The sequence below is a fragment of the Panthera tigris genome, chromosome C1 (assembly GCF_018350195.1).
Source record: "Panthera tigris isolate Pti1 chromosome C1, P.tigris_Pti1_mat1.1, whole genome shotgun sequence".
NCBI lineage: Eukaryota > Metazoa > Chordata > Mammalia > Carnivora > Felidae > Panthera > Panthera tigris.
This window is the reverse complement of record NC_056667.1, coordinates 155,815,606-155,836,398: the sequence shown is the minus strand read 5'-3', so window position 1 is coordinate 155,836,398 and position 20,793 is coordinate 155,815,606. Positions and strand designations below refer to the sequence as shown.

Below are 20,793 nucleotides of genomic sequence, written 5' to 3'. Positions count from 1 at the left end.
ATGTGTATACCTGGGCAATCTAGGTTAGCCACATCAAGTCTAGTGTAATAGACTGTCATAGGGAGAAATCTTTTTTAGTATTTCATTAAACATTTTTTACATGTTTGTTTATTTTTGAGAGCAGGAGAGAGTGAACACAAGCCGGGGAGGGGCAGAGAGAGAGGGGGGACAGAGGATCTGAAGCAGGCTCCGCTGTCAGCATGGAGCCCAGTGTGGGACTTGAACTCAGGAACCGCAAGATCATGACCTGAGCTGAAGTCAGATGCTCAACCAACTAAGCCATGTAGGTGCCTGGGATAGATCTTTTTTTTTTTTTTTTTTTTTTTTTTAACGTTCATTCATTTTTGAGAGAGACAGAGTATGAGCAGGGGAGGGGACAGAGAGAGAGAGAGAGAGAGACACAGAATCCAAAGTAGGCTCCAGGCTCAGAGCTCCAAGCTGTCAGCACAGAGCCCGATGCGGGGCCTGAACCTCACAAATTGTGAAATCATGACCTGAGCTGAAGTCGGACGCTTAACTGACTGAGCCACCCAGGCATCCCGGTGCCTGGGATAAATTTTAAATGTGTATGGTAAGTAGGAATGATTTGGGAAAAGGCGTTTTTGATTAGTAACATAAGTTACTACATGTATCATACCATAGGTTAGAGATTTTTAGGAAATTTGAATAGGTAACACATTTATACTTTGGAATGTAAATTTAACACTTGATTACAAGGAATACACTTGAAGACACAGGAGTGGAAGATTATCTAGCTTTTCAAGTCACTGATAATCTGTGCCCCTAGCCAAGTCTTGCTGGCCATAGTTTGTATCACCTATAAAATGAGGTGCTTGGATTCTCAAGTTTCCTTGTAACTCTAAAGCTGGTATAATTTAATACAGAAAAACTATAACCCGCATGCCCACTAACAGAATGCCCTTCTCACAGTTTTCCTTGCTTCTTTTAATGGCAGCTCTGTCCTTGCACAGAATAGGCCAGGAATTGGTATTCCCGGGTCCTTCTCTTTCTCTCATACCCATTCTGTCAGCAAATCCTCTCATTAACCACGTCTCACTGCCTCCCCTGCTGTCCTCGTGCTCTAGGCCACCTTCAGCTCTTGCCTGGGTTATTGTGGTGGTCTCCTGAGAGGTCCTCTTCTGCCCTTGTCCCCTCTGTTCTCTATGTGGCAGCCAGAGGGATGCTGTCAAACTCAGTCGGCTTGTGTCATGCCTTTACTTGAAGCCTTCCAGTGCCTTCCCATCTCAGAGTGAAGTAAACAATATTATGGTGGCCCACCCGGCCTTACAAGATCTGTTCCCTAACATTATCTTGTTGATCCCATCTCTTCATCTTCTCCCTCACTCCATTCTAGGCAAACTGGTATCCTTGCCATGCATGCTCCTGCCTCAGGACCTTTGCGTTGGCTGCTCCATCTGGAATAGTCATTTCAGTACCTTCTTTAGAACTTAGCTCAAATGTCACATCACTGAGGCTTCCAAGGCCATCCTGTGTAGCCTCCTCTACCCCATACCCCCTATGCCCTGGTCTGTTTTTCTTTATGGCATACATCAGTGTACCCTGTGTTAGTGTTTTTGAGGTATGGTCTTAGACCAGCAGTGCCACCATCACCTTAGGAACTTGATAAAAATGCAGATTCTTGTGCTCTTCCTCCCTGCACCTGCTGAATCTAAAGCTTGGGAAGTAGAGCCAAGCAATCTGTATTTGAAGAGCGCACAGGTGATTCTGATGCACACTAGTCTGAGAAGCACTGCTGTGTATTATATTGCATTTCGTAATTTTGTTGATTAACTGTATTTACCTCCCCTTCCACTACTGTCCCAACTTATAGACCAGCTCCATGAAGGCAGGGTTTAAAACTGGAAATGGCACTTAGAGCACAGTAAATAGTTGCTGAGTAAGTTCATGAAAATATGACTATTTAGTAAATTTAGATTAAAAGAATACTGAGCAACAGAGTTTAATGCATGATCCTCATATTTCAGTGACTCTTCAGTGTTAAGAGATTTAAATGTGAGGTTTTCTTTATTGCAGACTTAAAAATATACAGAATCTTTGAAGATTGTATTAGCCTCAGTAATCCTCAAAACTTTGTAGAAATGATGTAAATTGTTTAAATACTTGTGGCAACTGGAATTGTGCTATTTTAATCATCTCCCACAGGGACCGTCTCTTGTAAAGTGTACAGATGGGTCATTCTGGTTTATTGAAAGCTTCTGATATGAGAGCTTGTCAAGTGGAGATTTATGTGAAAAAGAGCACCTGCAGGTATATGAATATTGCATTGGAAATTTAGACTTATTAATATTTGATCTAAGTTGCTTGTGCCCGTCTTGGCAGATATGGGCAGCCAGGAGCCCCTGTTGACTTCCAGAGCCTGCCTTTGGTTTGGGAAATGATAGTACCTGTGTAATATGTTTACCTAGTGCTCTCGGTACAACGGCTTTTTCAGTTCAGCAGAGTAGGTCTTAGAGAGGAGGGGATTGAGGACTGCTAAGCCATTGTGGACTCCTTGAAGGTCATTTTGAAGGTCATAAAAGCCAGTCTCAGATCTCTTGACTTCTCTTTCAGTCCTTGACTCATTTCCTTACCATTGGGCTCCCCCTACTCCTGCCTCTTAACTCTATGCCTTTTGACAGTTCTTGACCCTCGGGCTCATTTTTTTTCATCTACCGAATGCGAAAGTTTGACAAGACTTTCTCCAGGACCTGTCTTACATCAGAATGTTTGAGTGGCCCTTCATTAACCTCAGTCACTAGAGAAATTCTCCATCCTGTTTGAAAGCATTCATATCAGAGGATGGTCTTGGGCATGGAGGGGAGAGTAAGCCAAGTGATGTGTCCTGTTACTAGTTTCACCAGAGCATCTTTACAGATACCCCGTCCCCACTGGGGAGTCAGGGAAGAATGGATTTGAGATTTGGGGATTATCTGTGGTTTTCTTTTGTTCACCATAATTACCACTTGTGATAGAAAGTTGACCACTAGTGAGTTCTTGGTCATGCCCATCAATGACTTGAGACAGCTGCCCCTTGCCTGGTTCCTTCAGCACAGCTGGTCTGGATTACTGCTCCAGCCTCCCCAGCCCCCTGCCTCCTGCTGGTGCCCCACCAGGTGTGGCCTCTGGCTTCACTGGTCACTGGATATTCACCTGCTGTGGCTCTGACGTAGTTGGGCACATGATCGGTGGTTTGCTGTCGTCTTAGACTAGTGTTGTTCTTCACGCTTTAGCTAATTGATTACATTAGCCAACTGAACTGTGAACCAAATGTGAATTGATATCATTTTGTCCTTTTAAAGGCTTATCGTCCTGAGTGTGAGAATGGGGAGAATGAGGAATTAGGGAGTGAGTGGCAGCTTGTGTAGCCTCAACATTTTTACCAAGAATTCTGTTGAAATTTTCTTGTTATTTGTCTATCATATCATGAATGTATATCGATTCCATGTACAAAGTACAAACAAGTGCTAAGAACTTCTCCTTTTGTAAGTTAAAATTTAACACATTTGAAGGAAACCTGTCAATGGCACTTTTAAGAGTGTACCCACATGTGAGGCCAGCCATGGGAAGGTTTGCTTCTTTGTGTTTCTTTTATTTTGAAAGGTGAAACTCTACCTTTAGGGAATAAAAATATGGTGTCTTCTGATTTCTTCTTTTGTTGTCAGAAAAGGCTGTGAAATTGTCATTCTCTGATGTTTCATATAAGGTCAGGACTACCTCTCCCTCATTCACAGATGGTAAACATGGATTTGTTCAGAGCAGTTGAAAAGTGACTCCAGGGGGCAGACTCTGGAAATATGGCAGATTGTGTTTTCTGTCAGTGGATGCCTAGACGCCATGTTGTGGTTGGGGGTTGTAGCCTATGGAGCCAAAGAAGGCCATTGAACACCTTTTGTTTACATGAAGGAATAAATAGAACTGAAAAAGTGGGAGTCTGATTAGGGGAGAGGAGATTGGGTAGAGAATGAGGGTTTCAGAGAACTCGTTCTGGTTCTGTCTGGTTCCTCTTGGGATGTCAGCCTTCCTCCTGAGCGGGACAGGTGTTGTGTCCCAATCTGTAATGAAGTAGTGTGTGAGTAATTGATCACTAATAGTGGATGAGATGCCAACGTGTATATCATTTGCTGAAAAGACGAGCAGATTCAAGGTTATCACTTTAATGATAATATCACGCTACACAGTTGCACGTCAGAGGTTGAGAAGGGAATGGTGTTCCAAACATCTTGTGCCGAGAATGATACTTAGCCACAGCCTATCTCCTCTGTGCCCTGGCGTCTCTATTGAGCAGCTGCTACTGATGGACTGTTCAGAAGTATTGTGATCATAAATTATCTTCCTGTATTTTAAAAAAAGATTTTAAAATTGGGGTGTGCCACGTATGTGGATTTGTTTGTCCTGTTTGACACATTAGATACCCTTGAGGATCACTGGGTGAGTTCTTTGTGGGGCATGATTTGTGTTTTTAGTATTGCACTCCTATTTACCGTGTCCTAAAATACATGAATGTGCACACATAAACGCTTTTTTTCTGCTACTGTGTCTCCACTACCAGTGTGTTCTGCGTCTAAGAGGTAAAAGAGGGGAGCCGTGGAGTTGACATTGCTTTGAGATCATCCAGTCATACTGAATCGTGCCCTGCTAGGGAGACCGTACTCTTGAGCAGTGCTTCTGCACCTTCTCTGTGCATCAGATCAGCTAGGGGTCTTGCTATGATGCCGATGCTGATTTCAGCAAGTCTGGGGTGGGACCCAAGAGCCTGCATTTCTTGGGGGAACCCCAGTGATGCTTATGATTCTGGTAGACCCCACTTTTGAGTGGCAAAAGTTGAAGATACTTCTTTCTCTTATTTTCTTAGAAGTGTATTGTTCTCTGTTTCTGGAAGGTTTATGTAAGTGTAGCCCAAAACAGAAAAAAACTATTGGTAAAAAAAGTGAATTCAACTGTTCTTGCAGTGTGTTATTCCCCCCACCCTCCGCCTCCAAGATGCCTGTGCATTTATTTGTTTTGATTTGTGCCCCTGGCATTAAGAGCCATGCTTAATACCAGAGCTGTTTAAAACTCCGGAATTGCACTGTGTACTAAATTGGTTTCTTGCTGATTTTTACCAAGTCCTTTTGGGGATTGCAGTGATTTTAGCCTCTGATGCAATGGTTAACCCTTAGTGGTCAAGAAGTATGAATAAACATGGCAGGACTGGGGAAGGACAGGTGACTATAAGAATTAAGAAGTCTTTGGGTCCAAATGCCAGAGTGCTTGACTGGCAGGAGATCAAACAGTAAGGACATTTAATTATCCTGCATCACAGAAGTCTGGGGCATTTGGTTCCAGGGTTGGTGCGGAAGCCCAGCAGTAGCACAGAGGTCTTGCTCCATCCTGCTCTCTGTTCTGCATCTCAGTATGTCGGCCAGAACATGTCTGTATGGGGTGCTCACTCCGAGCATCTCACCCTCACCTGATAGTGTCCTAAACAGGCTGGGGAGTGAGCAGTAAAGGAGCCTCATGTACAAGGTTCTTCTACAGGTGAAGAATTTCTCTGCGAGAGCTTGCGCCGTATGCCCCTTGGATCTCAGGGCCAAGACTAGGGCAGACCTTCAGACCATTCACTGGTAAGAGGAGCCAAACACTGTGGTTGGCTTAGAGCAGTACATTCCATCCCCCGAGGCCTGACACACACAAGCAGGATTCTGATAGAGAAGAGTGGAGGGGCATGGATGTTGGGTAGGCAGCCAACAAGGACTATTAATTGAACATCTTTTGAATCTATTCTATACTCCCCATTTTATAGCTTGTGAAACCATTGCTCAAAGAAGTTAAGTAAATTATCAGGGAGTGTAATTGGGACCACACACAGGCCTGTTTGATTCCAGAGTGCCTTCTGAGGGTGGAAATGTGACTCCTTTGTACTCACCGTGTCCTTCCTTGGTGCGTTTTCTCTTCCCTTTAGTTTCAGGAATTTTTGGTGTAGACTCACTAGAAATTGTCAAGACCTTCTACTATATGCCTCTGAGTGGGGGCCACATATCCATGCCAAGTGTGTTGTCATTTGGCCTCTTTTTTTCTTTTCTTTTTTTTTTTTTTTAAAGTAATCTCTTCACCCACCTTGGGGCTTGAACCTACAACCCTGAGATCAAGGGTCACAAGCTCCCCTGACTGAGCCAGCCAGGCGCCCAGACATTTGGCCTCTTAGTAGTTGTATTCACATTCATGGTGCACTGAAACTATTAGAATGGTAAGAAAACTGCTCCTGTTTCAAGAAGGAAATGAGCCCAGTGACGGTTGGGAGCCACTGTCCTAGGTCTTGCCACATCTTGACTTGGCCTCCTGGGATCTGGGCTCTGCTCCTTGCTCTGGGTTTGCTGAGTTCTGCTGAGCACAACACAGGTACCCAGAGATACGGTGTCCACCTAGAGAATTTGAGGTGTCACCTCTAAGTCAGCGCTGCACCATGCTTTCTCCTGCCCAGGTTTGCAGGGATCCCCGGCAGGCATGAGGGGATGGCTCTCCCTGTTTCCATTCAGACTTGGCTCTCGGTGCCCCAAGATCTGATGACACTCTGAGGATGGCAAGGCTCCAGGGGAGTGAAAAGTTGTTCCTACTTAATTTATAAACAAAACTACAACAAACAGAAAAATGGGTAGAAAGGCTAAAGGTAATTACACATTAAAAAAAAAAAAACTGGAAAACAGTGATTTGGTCAGTGAAGCTAAAAACACTGTACCAGAGTATGTGATAATTGGGTGAACATCAGTCAGAAGGAAACAATACTGGAAGTCTGTTGGCTTCCACATACATGATGGAAGTGCGGCCGGGGTGGGGTGTGCGGTGGCTTTGCTATTCTTCAGATGCCGGGTCAGGAGAGTGATTTTGACCAGAGTGTGCTGTGATCAGAACTGTGTTTTAGGAAGATTAATCTGGACAGAATAGTGGTCTGGATTTCAGTTGGAAGAGGTGAGATTTGATTCTGAAAATGCTAAAGCCTTTACTTACCCTGGTCTGTATTTTCCTTCTCTAACCAAGAAAATCTGCGGGGAAAGGGCACCTAGGAATTGCCAGCAAGCAGAAGATGACACTTTTAATTACGTATCGAGTGTTGTATGTTGGGCACATTAACATGTTTTTTCTATTCATGTTGTTCAGGGCATGTAACATTGATGTTTAAATTGACATCACATTTCCTCACATTAGCTCTTGCTAGAAGGCCGGGGTTGTGCCTAAATCAGAACTCTGCAAGCCCCCTGGCTTGTAAACCCACACCAGCTAGACGTTATTGTGAACAGCCCCTGCTTCCCGAATGTCAGTGGGGTGCTGCACTCCTGGCACACCTGTAAAAACATTAAAAGAACTTTGTTTAAAGTGAAACGGCTTTCAGGGCGCATGGATGGCTCAGCCGGTTGGGCATCTGACTCTGGATTTTGGCTCAGGCCATGATCCAGGGTCGTAGGATCGAGCCCTGTGTTGGGCTCTGCACTGAGGCGTGGAGCCTGCTTAAGATTCTCTCTTCCTCTACCCCTTTACCCGGCTCGAGTGCGCACGCGCCTTCTAAGACACACAAACAAGTTTCTGTAGCCTCCTCTGTTAAGAAAGTTTTTGCTTCTGTTTTATACCTATTGTTACATAGCTTGCAGAATTTGAATCGCAGTGTACTTCTTTGTATACTTATTTATCCAACATTGGTGGCATAACATTTTAAGGAAACCTGTGGGACTCAGGAAAGCCGGATGCCGGCAGCCCTGAAAACGTTCCTGGGTGTTTAGAAGTACACTTCAGGGGCGCCTGGGTGGCGCAGTCGGTTAAGCGTCCGACTTCAGCCAGGTCATGATCTCGCGGTCCGTGAGTTCGAGCCCCGCATCAGGCTCTGGGCTGATGGCTCTGGGCTGATGGCTCGGAGCCTGGAGCCTGTTTCCGATTCTTTGTCTCCCTCTCTCTCTGCCCCTCCCCTGTTCATGCTCTGCCTCTCTCTGTCCCAAAAATAAATAAAAAACGTTGAAAAAAAAAAAATTTAAAAAAAAAAAAAAAAAAAAAAAAAGAAGTACACTTCAGTCTTGCCAGTAGTCTCAAGAGTCTCTTGTGAGAAAACAAGACAAAACCCAAAACCGGGAATCAAACCAAATCGGGAAGGAATTGTTTTTGGTGACATAAATATGACATTTCAGAATAACCGGGGAACCTCAAACTAGTTTTTCTATGTTGTGTAACCACAACTTGATCTTCACTCAGGGATAAGCTCGAGATTTGTGGAATATTAACCCCGTTATTCTGTCTTGCGTTTCCTTTTCAGTACAGAAAATTACACTGAACTTTTTCAAATAGGAGACCAAGGCTAAGTGGATGACTCCTCTGTGAAGGGTGAAGGGCTGTGGATTTTATTCAGACCCTCGATAACTTGCTGTGTGGTCTCTGCCAGGTCATTTAATCTTTTTAGTTCCTTCTTCTTTTTCAATTCCAATATCCACTAAATCTTCCTATTTTCCTAAGAATTTGTCTAATCCTTTCCATTTCCAGAGTCTCTCTTCAGATATAGGGCCTGTTGATTTTACTCCTGAACATCCCTAAATGACTGCTTTTCCCAGATTTCCTCTTGGACTAGAGAGAGCACAGCAGTAGTCCAGGGTGCTGAGCGGACGGGGCTCAGCTTCTCTTACCTGGGAGGAGACTGTGGTTGGGCTCCTCCAGTCTCTGTGCTTCCCTGCTTTTCTAGACCAAGATACTGTGGGAAAAGAGACTGATTCGAATAAAGAGCTACCGGGGTTCCCTGTAGCTGTGGTGACTCCCACTACCCCAGCCCCCCCCCCTCTTCCCCCCCATGAGCCGCTTGCAGGTCTGAAGGGATCTGATGCGTCGTCACCCGTTTTGGATACATTTTAGGAAGCTCTGAACCATCAGATGCTGATTCCATTATTCTCTCGCCAAGGGTTGAACTAACCTGAGCCAGTTTCTCATGCACAACTCGGGTTCCTCCTTACAGGTATTCGTAGCTGTTACAGATGTTTGAGGCAGGTTACGTTTGGCCTTTCACCAGCAACGCCACTCCCAGGTTTTAAGGAAATCGAGTTTCAGACCAAATTTTGCCATTCATTGGCAAACAAGCCCCTAGAGATCCCTCACAGATTTGTTCTGCACACTCAAGGAAGTTCCTGCTCTCTGTCTTTCTAGGTGAATGGAAAATTCACTCGAAGCAGACATGCCAACATTACAGATGCAGTTTTCTTACATACTTGTACTTGGGAGTCTAGACTCAAACTAGACCTAGAACTGGGGAGGGATTTAGCTTACTCTTGGGCCTGGCTGGATTCTTTTTATTCACGCAAGAGTGGGGAGTATAGCTAAAATTTTAGCCCTTCTCTGTGTGCTGACTGCCTTTACTTTGGTCAGTGAGAGCCTGTTTCTCACGTGCATCATGGCTACCGACAGGTGACTGGCATTAATATTCTCCAATAATAGCCCCTTTTGGGCATTCACCTGGCTCGTACTTATCTATACTTAGATACAGATAACTGAAATACTTGTAGCAGCTGTCTCTGGCATCCTTCATCAAATGCTACCAGAACCTTCTGGCACTGGGCATTCTGGGTCAGGGTGTCAGTTGACCACTTGGGTCTCATAAATATAACGTTGCATGGTGTATGTGAAAGTATTTTAGGTAAATTTTAGGCATTGTAACAACTTACCAGATTAGTTTTGCAGGCTAAGCCGGGGAGGCATAATTGCTTTATTTTGCGTCATTTTTTTAAAATGAATTTGTTGTCGGCAACAGAAAAGAGAGCTTTTGCGTAAAGGTCTCGATATTTGGCTTGCTCTGGGAAAATTGGGACTTTGGCCACACCAGGCCCTATTCCTCTAAGGTGACTTTGTTTTCCAGTGGAATAGCAGCAGCCCACTTTAGAGCTGGGGTAGGAGGGCACCGAGAATGGGCTCCTGGGGAGGGCCCAGCACTTCCTAGGGTCCCCCTGTGCTGACACTGAGTATCAAGTGCCCTTTAATCATTGGGATTGTGCTGTTGGTTTGCAGGGCCCTCCTCCCTCCTTTACTCCCGCCTGGCCCCTGTAGGTATTTGAGTGTTCGACCCCTGCAGCTGTCAGACACTTTTTCCTCTTGGCTCAACACTTGTGCTTTGCTCACGCTGCTTCTTTGTCTGGAATGCCATTTCCTTTTCAGCTTGCCTCTCCAGGTCTTAACTTCTTCCTGAAGGCCAGGTCCAAGGCCCCCGTGGATGTGGAGTCTTCCATGGCTCTTAACACTCCTGGCTCCTCCGTGTCTACACAGACAGCAGCGCATTGTTGTTGTTAATTGTTTCATGCCTTCCCTCTCCTCAGGGGTAATATTCTTAAAGTCAGGAAATATATCTTTCTTATATTTTGTATCTTCCACTGTAAACATGTTAATGCTTATCTCCCCATCCCAGTCTGAAGGCAGAGAATAGTCCGTCTATTGATTTACTTGACAATTATTTTAAAGCATATTTATACATGGTGAGGAGAAGCAGGAGCATGTTATTGATAGGGTTCTTGAGCAAATGGCTAAGAAAGAATTCTTGAGATGTCTTTGATGTAAAAGGTGATTTTATTAAAAAAATTTTTTTTTAATGTTTATTTTTGAGAGAGACAGAAAAGAGAGACAGAGTGCAAGCAGGGGAGGGGCAAAGAGAGAGGGCGACATAGAATCTGAAGCAGGCTCCAGATTCTGAGCTGTCAGCACAGACCCTGACGCGGGGCTCGAACTCATGGACTGCGAGATCATGACCTGAGCTCAAGTCGGATGCTTAACTGAGCCACCCAGGCACCCCTAAAAGGTAATTTTATTAAAGCACAGGGACAGGACCTGTGGACAGAAAGAGCTGCACTGGGGTTGTGAGGAGCGACTGATAATATACTTTTAAGTTAGTGGGGGTTAGGGATAGCGTTAAGTCTCTAAGGAATTGGGAAGCCAGGCTTTCAGGACCTTGAGGGGCTAGCTATTGTTAAGATAAGGTTATTCTTAGTCTTTAATAAAGCAAAAACATCAAGGAAGTAAGGTAGCCCTGAGTTGCTTGAGGATGGTCACGCTCTGCATGTCCCAGGTGTCTGCAAGTTGTAAGGAGATTTAATTTTAGCTACATTTCTCTTGCCTTTGTTTCCCTCATGATTATAAATATGAACGTAATATAAAAACAGGCATAACCAAGAAGCCAGGTAAGGAAAGAGACCCAGAAGCCCAGATTCAGGGTGTGCCAAACTCCCAGGGTAGGGGAGTAGCATGGCGTGCAACCTAACTACCGGGACACCTGGCCCCTGCCAGTGAGGACCGTGCTGTTTCCTGGAGGATCTGCCCACTCTCCAAATTAGGTGGCTATGCCCCAAACCTGGGGGATCCGCCGCAGGGCTAAGCATTCACATATACCAACATAAGACAGTTCCCAAAGTTACTTAATCGTACACCACACATCAGGCAAAGGTGTTGGGTGGGCATCAGACTAACCACACCCCAACACGAGGGGCTGTGAAAGAGCCCCGAGGCACAGGGAGTCAGGATGCCAAAGAGGCTTCCATTATTAATAAGGATGAGCAGGACGCCCCCTGCCGGTGGCCCTGCACTTAGTGGAGGAACAGTGTACCTGGGCGCACAGGCAGCGTCGTGGAGGGCAAGGCTGGTGATGGATTTGGGGAATAAACAGTAAGTGGTTCAGCAGTGCCCAGCCTCAGGGCTGCATTTGGGAGAAGGGGCAGCTGAGGTGGGAGAGGAAAAGGGAAGTCCGATGTGCATGCTGTGCTCGGGGATTCTGACTTTTTCCTAGGGAGCAGAGGGCCTTTCAAGGGAGAAGTCGGGGAGAGAAAGGCCTGTGTGCCAGTCTCCTGGGAAGCAGGACGATGGTGGGGGTTCAGCAGGCCGCCCCAGCAGCAGTGCGGAAGGAGCGGGGTGGGTGGATTCAGGAGACGTGAGAGAGCCTTTAGTGCCTGGGATGACAGCATCCTTTCTGGTTTGGGATGCAGTTATTTCTGGATGCAGGAAGATGGGCGGGCTAGCTCTATGTGTAGCCTGTGATCCCGTGTCGCCGGAGTGATGTTTATGGTTTCTGACCCACGTCTGTCTGGTTGCACTCTTCTTGGCTGTATAGACGGACTTCTCCTAAAACAAGGGCTCTTTTTAGTGCAGTGGTTCACCACCTCGTTCTCCCTGTCCTAGGTACACTGTCTGGTCGGAATATACCGGCTTTCCTTTTTACACAGGCACACTATGTACTCTGGTCAGAATGTTGTTTCTCAGTACATATAAATCTTTCTGTATATACATTGGCAATGTATTTATTCTGTAGTCGTAAGGGTGAGTAGATGTTAGGATTGGCGTTTTCTCCCTCTGGAATTTTTTGTTCTGAGCATTAAAGACATTTAGCCATCTGTTTATGACTTTAAAGTGAGTGTTCTAAGTGGAGCCTGTGAATAAATACGTGAATCATGAAGGATACATTGAAGGGGTATTGTCAGTAATAAATTGCTCCTATGCATCTTTTTCAGCTTTTTTTCTAGCTTTAAAAAGGTCTAATGTAATCATATGGAATTTTTAAGGAATTAAAAAAATTTAATGTTAACTATGGATTTTTATATGGATTATATCTTCTAGGAGAGATTGGGGTGTAGGGTTGCTGCAACTGCATTAAAAAATATATTTTTCCTTAGAGTACAGATGATATGTACTTAGTATTACATTGTTACAAGTTTATTATTTTTTTTAATGTTTATTTATTTTTGAGACAGAGCATGCGAGCTGAGCCGGGAGGGGCAGAGAGAGGGGACAGAGGATCTGAAGCCAACTCTGAGCTGTCAGCACAGAGCTTGATACAGGTCTTGAACTCGTGAACCGTGAGATCATGACCTGAGCCAAAGTTGGATGCTTAACTGAATTAGCCACCACCCAGGTGCCCCGCAAAATTATTTTATTTTGATTTTAATTTTTAAAAAATATTTATTTATTTTTGAGAGAGTGCAAGTGGGGAGGGGCAGAGAGAGAGAGACGGGGTCAGAGGATCCGAAGTGGGCTCTGTGCTGACAGCAGAGAGCTGATGGTGGTCTCGAATTCACGAACCGTGAGATCATGACCTGAGCCAAAGTCAGACACTTAACCGACTGAGCCATCCAGGCACCCCACAAAATTATTTTAATAGAAGTGGAATGTTTGAGGGGCACCTGGGTGGCTTAGGAGTTTAAGTATCTGACTTTGGCTCAGGTCATGATCTCACGGCTCATGAGTTTAAGCCCCATGTTGGGCTCTGTGCTGACAGCTCAGGGCCTGGAGCCTGCTTCAGATTCTGTGTGTCCCTCTCTCTCTGCCCCTCCCCTGCTCATGTGCATGTGCTCTCACTCTCTCTCTCTCAAAACTAAACATTAAAAAAACTAAAAAGAAATGGATGTTGGATTCATTGTTGAACTTTGCAGAAGTATAAATTAATTTGAAATTAATATTTTTCAAAGCTCATCATATTATCTTTTCCTCTAGCTGAATATAGTAGATGTTTACAAATGGTTTTATTCACCTAGCTTTTCTGTAAGAACATGAATTGTATTTCCTCCCACCTACAGGAGACTGGATTACTGGTTCTAGAGATTTCTTTTCACAAGGCTTCATTTTTCTGACCAAAATATAAGAATTCAAATAGTTTTAGTTTGGCACATACGTGCAAATTAAATTATCTAGCCTTTTCAAAATACACTTCTGTTCAGTATTAACATGAGTGTAGCAGTGGGAACAAAGACTCACGTTTGTCAATTTTTATTCCTTTTACTTGTAGTTGAAATCCTTTAGGGAGTTGAGTAAATTTAAATGTAAGTAAAGTAAAACAGTCAACAGATTTCAACTCAGGGAACTGGTTATAGTGTTATTGCCCTAACTTCATATTGAACACCTAAAGCAAATGCTAATACATTTTCACCTTGGTTTGTGCTGGACTTTGCTCTTGGGTAAATGGCTGTCATCCTGGTAGTCATGAAAGGGGACCAGCAAAGGAGAATTAAACGAGAGGAATTGGCGGGGACTCAAACTACACAGTCTGCTGTGGCATTTTGAGGTGTTGATCACCTTTTTAAATTACTGTTTACCAGCTTACCATTGAGCTGTTCTTTAGTTGGCTCTACCTGGTAGGTCTGTACTAGCCCTGAGTAGTTGGTACTTGAACTTATTAACTAGTTTGAACTTTTAATAAAAATCTAAGCAGAAATGCATGCATTAATAATCACCAGGTATTCCTTTCTCTTTTGTCACATACAAACATTTTTTGCATAAATGCATGTGTGTATTTCCATACAGTATGTCTAATTTATCTGCTCACAAAAAGAATTTTTAGTATGTAATGGATGTTAAGAAAAGTGTTTTTTCATTCTACAAACCATTGTATCTATACCTATGAAAATTATCCAGAAACCAAACATAGGAAGAAAGAAAAAAGCAGTCTTTGCTGACGAGCTTTTCCTTTGTGTTGATTGCTACATATGTACAAACCTGGGCATGTTGGCTTTATGTACCTGGGTTTGTGGATTTGCCGTTACGATTTTGCCTAAGGTGTTAGCACTTTTAAGCAAGGTCATGAGAATGTGGGAGATGAATGTTATTTATCCTTTATCTTAATTTTTAATTGAGCTATAATTAACATACAGTGTTATGTTAGTTTCAGGTGGACAACTTAGTGATTCAGCAGTTCTAGACACTACTCTGCTCATCACAAGTGAACTCGTAATCCTATTTCACCCATCCCCCAAGCCACCTTAAGAAAAAAAAAAAAAAAAAGCCACTCCCCAGACATTGATGATGTGGAATTAGAGGCTAGAAAGTAATCACTGTAAAAGAAAGACAAAAAAAGAAACTACATCACAGGGGCGCCTGGGTGGCTCAGTCAGTTTAAGTGTCTGACTTCAGCTCAGGTCATGATCTCATGGTTCCTGAGTTCAAGCCCTGCATCGGGCTCTGTGCTCACAGCTCAGAGCCTGGAGCCTGCTTCAGATTCTGTGTCTCCCTCTCTCCGTACCTTCCCCTGCTCACACTGTTTCTCTCTCTCAAAAATAAATAAACATTAAAATAAAAAAAAGGAAACTACCTTACATACTATTTTTACTGCTTCCAGTGCTATTCTTATACATGATTTCAGCTAAAAACTGAGATCCTTTGTATTTAGGCCATTAAGAATATGTTATTATTTTTATTGCTGTAATCCTTTATGATTAGTTATCACTTTTGATACCTTTTTGATAGAAAATACAATTTGGTATGCTAAGCTTGTGGACTGGTGGGCTTGCTGACCCATGATGATGTTGTTTAAACTGTAGGATGGCAGGATGCGTTGGTGGTCCCTGAGAGAGCTCATGGTGTTTGGAACAATTAAGTCATCATCACTGGAAAGCTCACCAGGAAAAGAGATGTTTATAAAACCAGAATTTGTAAGCAATAATGTCTTACATAAAATAAGGGTGATTTTTTTTTTCTTACAGATTTTGGGGTAAGTGCATTCTTAGCAACAGGGGGTGATGTTACCCGGAATAAAGTAAGAAAAACATTTGTTGGCACTCCGTGTTGGATGGCCCCTGAAGTCATGGAACAGGTAAAAAAAAAAAAAAAATGTGTGTGTGTGTGTGTGTGTGTGTGTGTGTGTGTGTGTGTGTATAAAATAAAAAAGTGATATTTTTGTATCATTAAATACACTAAAATTTCATTCAAATGAATCATGTTACTAGAATGCATCATGTAACTCAGATTTAATTCCCGATTGCTGGGCCTTAGCAAAGTGATATTATCGAAGTTGTACGTATATGCTGTAGACTCCTGACATACTGTGGACCTCATGATATGTGACCTTCCAGTTGTATAATTGTGTTTTTTCCTGGTTCTTTTCTTAGGTGAGAGGCTATGACTTCAAGGCTGACATGTGGAGTTTTGGAATAACTGCCATTGAATTGGCTACAGGAGCAGCGCCTTATCACAAGTACCCTCCTATGAAAGTAATTACTATTGGAAATAATATGTTGGGCTTGAAATAGGATTTAATGGAATAGGTTCTGTAATTCTTTTAAACATAATCATTTTTCTCTTAGACCTGAGGAGAATTAATGGAGGAATGCAGCCAAGTTAAATGTTGTCTGATGTTCTCAGTGGACAAAATAGGACAAAAGTGGTACAATTCCCAGCTTTGAAGCTTGCTTTTACGTTCTTAGCACAGAGCTGTCTGAAGAGTGTGATCAGATTGGTGGGTGGAGGCTGAGAACTGTGACACATGCTGGTCATTACTCCTCTAATAGCAGAATACCCTAGGCCCCCAAGGAAAACCCGAAAATAGATTATAGTGATACCATCTTTGTGGATAGATTTCCTCAATTTTTTTGGAATGATCTGTAACATTTCACCCATGTGCTCGTACTGTCATGTTGGTGATTCATCTGAAATAAGTGAGCCCAGTGTTATTAGACAATAACCTACATCTGGATACTGTTTTCAGACTTTTGTTACTCTTAACTGGCCTACATCATTATTTCACTCAGTTCTGAGATGGTAAATCAGGGCTGATTTACCCGATTAGATTTTATTTGGGGGCTAAAATAGTTGAGTGGAAATTATCAAAGTATTTTACAGAGAGTACCGTCTGTATTTGTTTCAATTTTTTCCTAGGCAAATACAGGAAAAATTTAGGTTTAAAAAAAATGAGGATAAAAAAAGGTTAAATAATTTTACTGATTAAAAAGTTAATACATTCTTACTGGAAAAAATTTGGCAGTCCAAACAAGAATAAAGAGAATAATCATTCATAATCTCATTAGCCACAGACAATCCCTGTTAAGGTTTTAGTGTAGTTACATTACTCTTTTCTCTATATACATATTTAAAAAAAAACAATTTTAATGTTTTTATTTATTTTTGAGAGGGAGAGAGAGAGAGAGAGAGAGAGAGAGACCAAGCATGAGCGGGGCAGGGGCAGAGAGAGAGGGGGACACAGAATCCGAAGCAGGCTCCAGGCTGAGCCGTCGGCACAGAGCCAGATGCGAGGCTGGAACTTGTGAACCATGAGATCCTGACCTGAGCCGAAGTTGGACGCTTAACCGACTGAGCCACCCAGGCGCCCCAGTCTATATACCTGTTTTTAACATACTTAAGATTAGGGTGTGTGTGTGCATACATACTTGCTTTTGTTAGCAGAAAATGTAAAGTTGAGATGGAAACAATTGAAATGAACTTTCAGAGAAAGAGTGCTAAAGCAGCTCTTCCATCCGGTTTTTCTGTATTATTTTTTCGTATTGTTTTCTTTCTTCCCCCACTCCTTCACGTTTCCCACCCAGCTCCAAAATCATATTGCTGATCCCAGCCTGCTATCCTGTCCTGCGGGACTCTGCTAGGACTTTGGAACTCTCCCACTTTCTTCTGTTTGCTGTTTTCCTCCACAAACAATAAACTGTCACTGTAATCCTTCATGTATTCACACATCTGAAAGTGTTTGAGAGGAGTCTTGGCATGTATAACGTTTGCATAAATTAAAGGCTAATTTATGCATTAATGAGGTTTATTCCTTTTATAGGTCAATAGTTTACTACAAATTGTATTCTTTTTTAAAGCAAGTAATTATGATGTTAGTGTGAACGAATGGAATTTTTACCTTTTTGATTTGAAGCTGTATTTTGATTTGGTTTTGTCCCCCTCCAAAAGCAGCACGGCCTTTTGCTCTCTGGTTATGGTTTTTAGTAACTCGTATTCTGGCTGTCTTTCAGTGTCTTACTGTCTCAATTTGGCCAAGCCTTTAAGCAATATTCTGTAGGTTTTCTCAGTAAGAAAAAAGGAAATCATGTGTTACCTTCTGGGATGGTGTGGATTTATTTTTAGGGTTGGCAGTGTGTTAATAGAAGCCTTGAGTAGGGGCGGTTCCTTACTCATGAATGACCTGTGCACATGAACTGCTGCTCTGGCCCCCGCCCCCACGCACGTTCCCAGCCAGAGCCCCGGCCCTCGCTAACCCTGTGCTGGAGCTACGTGCTCCTCCAGGCTGTGTGAGAGCCAGTTCCCAGAAGTTCTGTCCTGGCCGCTTTGGGAGATCATTCTTAACACACAGAACAGATTTTGTAAGTTCTGTCAATGGAATAACAGAAAGGTGAAAGGGCACATTGAGCAGATTTGCAAAGGGAAATGAATACTTTTAGCACACACTTTCTGGAAGGTTAAAATCATGGGAAAAGCATGTTTGTACCTAAATCAAGGATGGTCTTTGTGAGAGATTAAAGACTGTAGCCATTGCTGTACTGAGATTCTGTCTTGGTGTTTGTTTCTGCTGCAGGTGTTAATGTTGACTTTGCAGAATGATCCACCCACTTTAGAAACAGGAGTAGAGGATAAGGAAATGATGAAAAAGTACGGCAAGTCCTTTAGGAAATTACTTTCCCTGTGTCTTCAGAAAGATCCTTCTAAAAGGTATGTCACACTTAGTGGATGAGTTAATAATGACCTGGTTTGAATCACCACAAAGCGTTGTTTGTGCATGGGAAAAGGCTGTGTGAGGACACCTGAAAGGTACTGCTAGTTCACGGTAAATCCTGCTGTGGCCCCTGGTTTCCAACCTGTTAGTGGAAGACAGGGCGGGTCCAAGAGGGAGAGAAGTGAGTGAGGATGAAGGAGAGGCAGAGAAACATTTTTAGTGTTAATAAGATTCACTGTGTTTGTTAGGTGTGGGCTCCGTCATCAAAGGAAATGAAATAAAACAGAAATCAAAAGAAATTGGCAGTGGTGCACTCAGAAGCTGAGCTAATATTCTGCACTGTGTAGGTTGAGCTGACCTCTCAGGATTTGAATATCCTGCTAGCTCCAGTCTAAACCAGGCAGAGCTATTGAATTTTGCATGAGCTTCCTTTTAGTTGCAGAACAAGTTGTGCTGTTTAAAAGATTATCAGTAAAGAAGATTAAGATTTTTGCATTAGAAACATTAATCATATAAACAGAAGCAAAAGGTTTGAAATCAATGTTAGTGTTTCCTCTTTATTCTTGGGTTGTTGCCTTGCTCTGTAGCATGTCTGTTTTCTGAGTTTGTTTCTTCCTTCTTAATTTCTGTGACTTTGAAATATCCTGGCAAGTCATAATATAGTTCAGCATCTTTTATCTCTTAAAGAAGAAAGTGACGTGAGCCCCACAGGCCTTGCCTGGGTAGACTCCCTTTGTAGAGCTTGGTTGTGTGTGGTACCCTCCTGGCATACAGTCAGCCTGGACGACAGACCCAGAGAGTCCTCTGAGGATTTACTGGCCACCTTCTCCACCCAGGGGCTCAATTTGATACTTAGATTTGAAAATGTAAATACTGGCTTCTCTCCAGAAGCTTTCTGTTTCAGGGAAGGACCTTGCTTTTGGACGGAGGGATTCCTGTATTCCTAAATCCTTTATGAAACTTCAGTTGTGTGGTTTTTTTTTTTTTTTTTTTTTAATCTTTGCACAGTAGTCTATTGTTTGAGTCAGAAACCCTTCTCTAGATTAAACATAATTTCCATTATTTTACCCGTTCTTCATAGCTACTCTCTTCATTCCTTTACATTTTACTGAATTTGCCTTGAATCTTTTATCAGTCACCATTCATCCTCATGATGGGAGATCTGAAGACTGTTTGCTATTAAGCATCTTTAAATTATTTATTGTAAAAGGGATAGTTGTTTTGTCACACCAATAGGCCAATAGGCTATTTTTGCTTCAACATCTTAGTTGCCCTTTGTATTTGATTTGTAGGGCTTGTTTTTCCTCCCTAGTTATACTACTCTTTCATTGAGCTTACTTCTTCACTCTCCTATTGGGTGAGAATGCTCTTAGATTCTAATTTTGTTCTGCAACACTTGTTTGTCTTCCCTTTCTTTTTGGTGTCCTCTCCAAACATAAATTTTTGCCATCACCAAGGAAACAATTTGATCCTCCAAAGCCCAATGAGAGAAGTATTTGTCTTCCCAGTTAGCACTGCATTACTGTGGTTGGTCTTTGTGATTCTCACACTAGTTGAGATCCCACCTAGTGGTGATGATGTGTAATGTCACCCAACTTCAGCCCTTTTGGAAAAAATGCTGTAGGGTAGAATCACGGGTATACTTAATGATACAATAGATTTCTTTAGGAGGTTTGTAACTTAGGATAAATTAGATTATTATACACTATATTTAATAAACTGTCCTTATTTCTTAATTATCTTGAAAGTCTTCCCAGGTGTTAACTATATGAACTCAAATAATAGGTTCCCACCACCCCACTAAAAAAAAAAAAAAAAAAAAAAAAAAAAAATCTCAATTAGAGCCTTGCATCGTATATTTGAATTCTTACAAAGTCTTTCCCTCAGAGTGCTCTGTTAGGAACTTACTGAAGTACAAAGTATTAATAGTTTAAGGATTTCTTTTAGATGTTTACATTATAACATAATCTAATCTCACTATTGTGCAGCTGTCCTCTGTAACAGAGTGTCAGTGGTGCACCAAGTTTTTAGGGGACTCTTTTTTTTTTGTTTTGTTAATTGAAGCATAATTAACATACATAACTAACATTATATTGATTTCTGGTGTACCATACAGTGATTCAACAACTCTACATTACTCGTTGCTCATCACGATAAATATACTTAGACCCCTTCGCCTATTTCACCCATCCCTACACCCACCTCCCCTATGACAACCAGCAGTTTGTTCTCTGTATTTAAGAGTGTTTTATTCGGTTTTCTTGTTTCTTAAATTCCACATACGAGTGAAATCATATGGTTACTTGTCATTCTTTGACTGACTTATTTCACTCAGCATTATACCTTCTACGTCCATCCATATTGTTGCAAATGGCAAAATCTCATTC

General features: G+C 42.5%; 1 protein-coding gene across 6 annotated transcripts in view; it reads left to right on the top strand.

Moving 5' to 3' along the window:
• Window positions 1-20,793, top strand: part of STK39 (serine/threonine kinase 39) — a 317,083-nt gene that overhangs the window by 90,147 nt on the left and 206,143 nt on the right. For all 6 annotated transcript variants that reach the window (XR_006220759.1, XM_042994630.1, XM_042994631.1 and 3 more), the window contains exons 6-8: window positions 15,447-15,556; window positions 15,852-15,953; window positions 18,269-18,402. Coding sequence is in view for 5 of the 6 variants with exons in the window: in XM_042994630.1 (XP_042850564.1) it covers window positions 15,447-15,556; window positions 15,852-15,953; window positions 18,269-18,402 (346 nt within the window). In the remaining variant the exon portion in view is untranslated. The remainder of the gene's footprint in view (window positions 1-15,446; window positions 15,557-15,851; window positions 15,954-18,268; window positions 18,403-20,793) is intronic.